Source organism: Ceratina calcarata, unplaced genomic scaffold (assembly GCF_001652005.2).
Source record: "Ceratina calcarata isolate Rehan_Ccalc_2016 unplaced genomic scaffold, ASM165200v1 scaffold16.2, whole genome shotgun sequence".
Lineage (NCBI taxonomy): Eukaryota > Metazoa > Arthropoda > Insecta > Hymenoptera > Apidae > Ceratina > Ceratina calcarata.
Genome location: NW_017137284.1, coordinates 120095 through 122641, shown reverse-complemented (window position 1 = coordinate 122641; position 2547 = coordinate 120095). Strand labels below are relative to the sequence as shown.

At 39.8% G+C, this 2547-nt stretch overlaps 1 protein-coding gene across 4 annotated transcripts in view; it reads left to right on the top strand.

Moving 5' to 3' along the window:
- Positions 1–2547, top strand: part of LOC108632528 (lachesin) — a 268437-nt gene that overhangs the window by 247062 nt on the left and 18828 nt on the right. For all 4 annotated transcript variants that reach the window (XM_026819746.1, XM_026819747.1, XM_018037179.2 and 1 more), the window contains one exon: positions 2338–2394. In XM_026819746.1, the coding sequence (XP_026675547.1) occupies positions 2338–2394 (57 nt within the window). The remainder of the gene's footprint in view (positions 1–2337; positions 2395–2547) is intronic.

The window sequence follows — 2547 nt, the reverse complement described above, 5'->3', positions numbered from 1 at the left end:
GGGGTGGGATCGATAATCGCGGCGCGGCGGGCTCGCGATGAAAATTAATTGAAAGCGGTGAACGGGATTTAAATAATTTCCGTTCCCTCGGCCTGTCTCTCCGTCTCGTTTTGTCCCTCCTTTTATACTTTTATTTCGGGATAACGCGAGACAGTTTCGTTTTTCATCAGATCCGTTCCTTCCCTCACTGCTCCGGAGCATGACTGAAATACGAAGAATTATTATTACTTATTATAACTAAATGTAATTATATGTCCGACTATAGAACTGACTGAAACTCAAATAGAATGTAATAATAATAATAATATAGGTCGGTGTTCAGAGTCGTTGCTTATTCTTAAGATCGTTTTAAGCATTTGCTTAAGTCCTTGTTTCTTGTACAAGACAAGAACTGGAAATATGGAATAGACAGGGATAGCAAATGCTTAAGACGATCTTAAGAATAAGCAACGACTCTGAATACAGGCCATGGTGCCCTATAACAGATGTCTTGGAATTGTCTATCTTGGAATTTATGAATTATCAACTTCTTTATATTTTCTAACTCACTGAGCATTTTTTCTTATTGCTCTACTTTTAGTATTCTTTCACTTTATATTAATCTCAGTTTGTTCTTTTATAGTGTGCACTAATTATATTTCTCCCAGATGTTAAAAATTAAATATGAAATTATGATTTCCCAATCTATTTATAAATAATCATATTATTCGAATCGCGCTGAATTTCTTTATTAGAAAACGAAAATAGTTGACCCGAATAATCAGAAAATAGTCTCCGGATGCCGAGGAAGAATTGAAACCCGGGAATTCGCTGACGAACTATTTACACTTGCTCTGGAGGAACACTCGACGCGAAACAAAATGTTGAACTCCGGTTTGACCGTAGCGTCGCGCACATGCATGATTTCTAACCGTAGACTCGTTTGTATTAAGGCTACAAAGTTCGTGCCTTAGATAGTTCCCGGCTTTCGAATAATTTAACATCAACAGCCAGTTCAACATTAACTCGACGAGTTTTAATAAAGTTCTACGTTAAATATGTGTACACGAAATTGGACGGTACTCCTCGAACTTCAAGTGTAAAAGGATACAAAATTACTATTAGTTGCGGTACTCGTTATTAGCTCTTCACCGACTGCCTCCGCTCTCGGGCTAAATTCTAACAATATTATTACTTATCGTATTAGCAATTTCCCTAATGTAAAACATTTACGAAATTACTTTCGGTGTGAATTGAAACATCCAATGCCAGGTTTTACTACAATTCGCCAAATAAAGATAAAATATTTACTCGGCGTTTAATTAATTACATATTTAGTGTAATTTCTTATTGACTTTTTTAATCGTATCTGAAAAACACGAACGATTTAGGGAAGCATAAAGGGTAATTTAAGCCCGATTCGACGATAAGGGGTGGACTCACATATTTGCATTATGTCCAGGCGCGTAAACACGGCTGCCAAGAAGCGCGCTTTGTCATCCCATCCTATTTACCTTCGGTGGCGTGCAAATATCTGGGCTGGCTCTTCCTGCATACGGGCAATCGCTCAGCCGTCCGTCCGTGACAAATAACGATGAGTTTTTCGCGGTGAAACGCGTCACCCGCGCGACGCGATGCGACACCACGACGCGACGGTGTTAGTTTGCCTCTCGCAGAATTCCGTGCGAGCAATTTTCACGATTTTCTACGCTATACCGAAATTGCCAAAAGCTCGTCTCAGCATTCGCGATAGTCATCAATAATTCAATTAATGTTATAATATAAATTCTTGTAATCAAGTATTATCGTTTCTGGAAGATTATATCGAAACAATTATTATATAAGGTGTCCCCGGATTAAAAGATCAAACTGCACCATTTCTCATGAAGCATTTGCAAGCCAATGTTTATATATTTTATTCTTATTGTTACTCATAGAACATACAGAATGAAATTGAATCGCTTAATCCGATGACACCCTATATAACAATCAGATTATTTATTAACAAATTCTTAATATGTTCTAAGTTGAAACTGATTGTATTAATTTGGTTAGCCATTGTGTACTTGGTAGACAGGGTTGAAAGGGGGGTTAAAATATGATCTGGTAGCCCGGCCAGGCTGGCCGGCGCCGCCGTGGCTAATACGTTTGAGAGGGCAAAGTTAGTAACAGGTGGCGCGATCCATAACGGACCGTGCAGCTTCCTAACCAACCCTCTCGCCACCCCTTTCGCCACTCTTGGCTCGCATCAGCGAGGGTTGGTGACCAAGCGCCGTCGCCTCTAAACGGGCCACGCGCCTACAACGCGCCAGTGGAAGAAGAAACTTTAATTAAAAATAAAAACTTGTTCTGTTGCAGAGTCGACGCCGCCCAGCACTAGCCCCAGTCCGTCTACCACCGAGCTGCCGAAGAAAGGTGAGCTCGTAAACCTGCCTTAATCGCGAAGAAAATAATATTTCATCCTGTGGCTTTACTGTGTTTCATAACTTATTTTTTTTCGTAAGATCGCCTTTCTAGTTTCGTATCGTTATTTTTATTCCGGATATTTAGGATGGCTATCAATTAGTT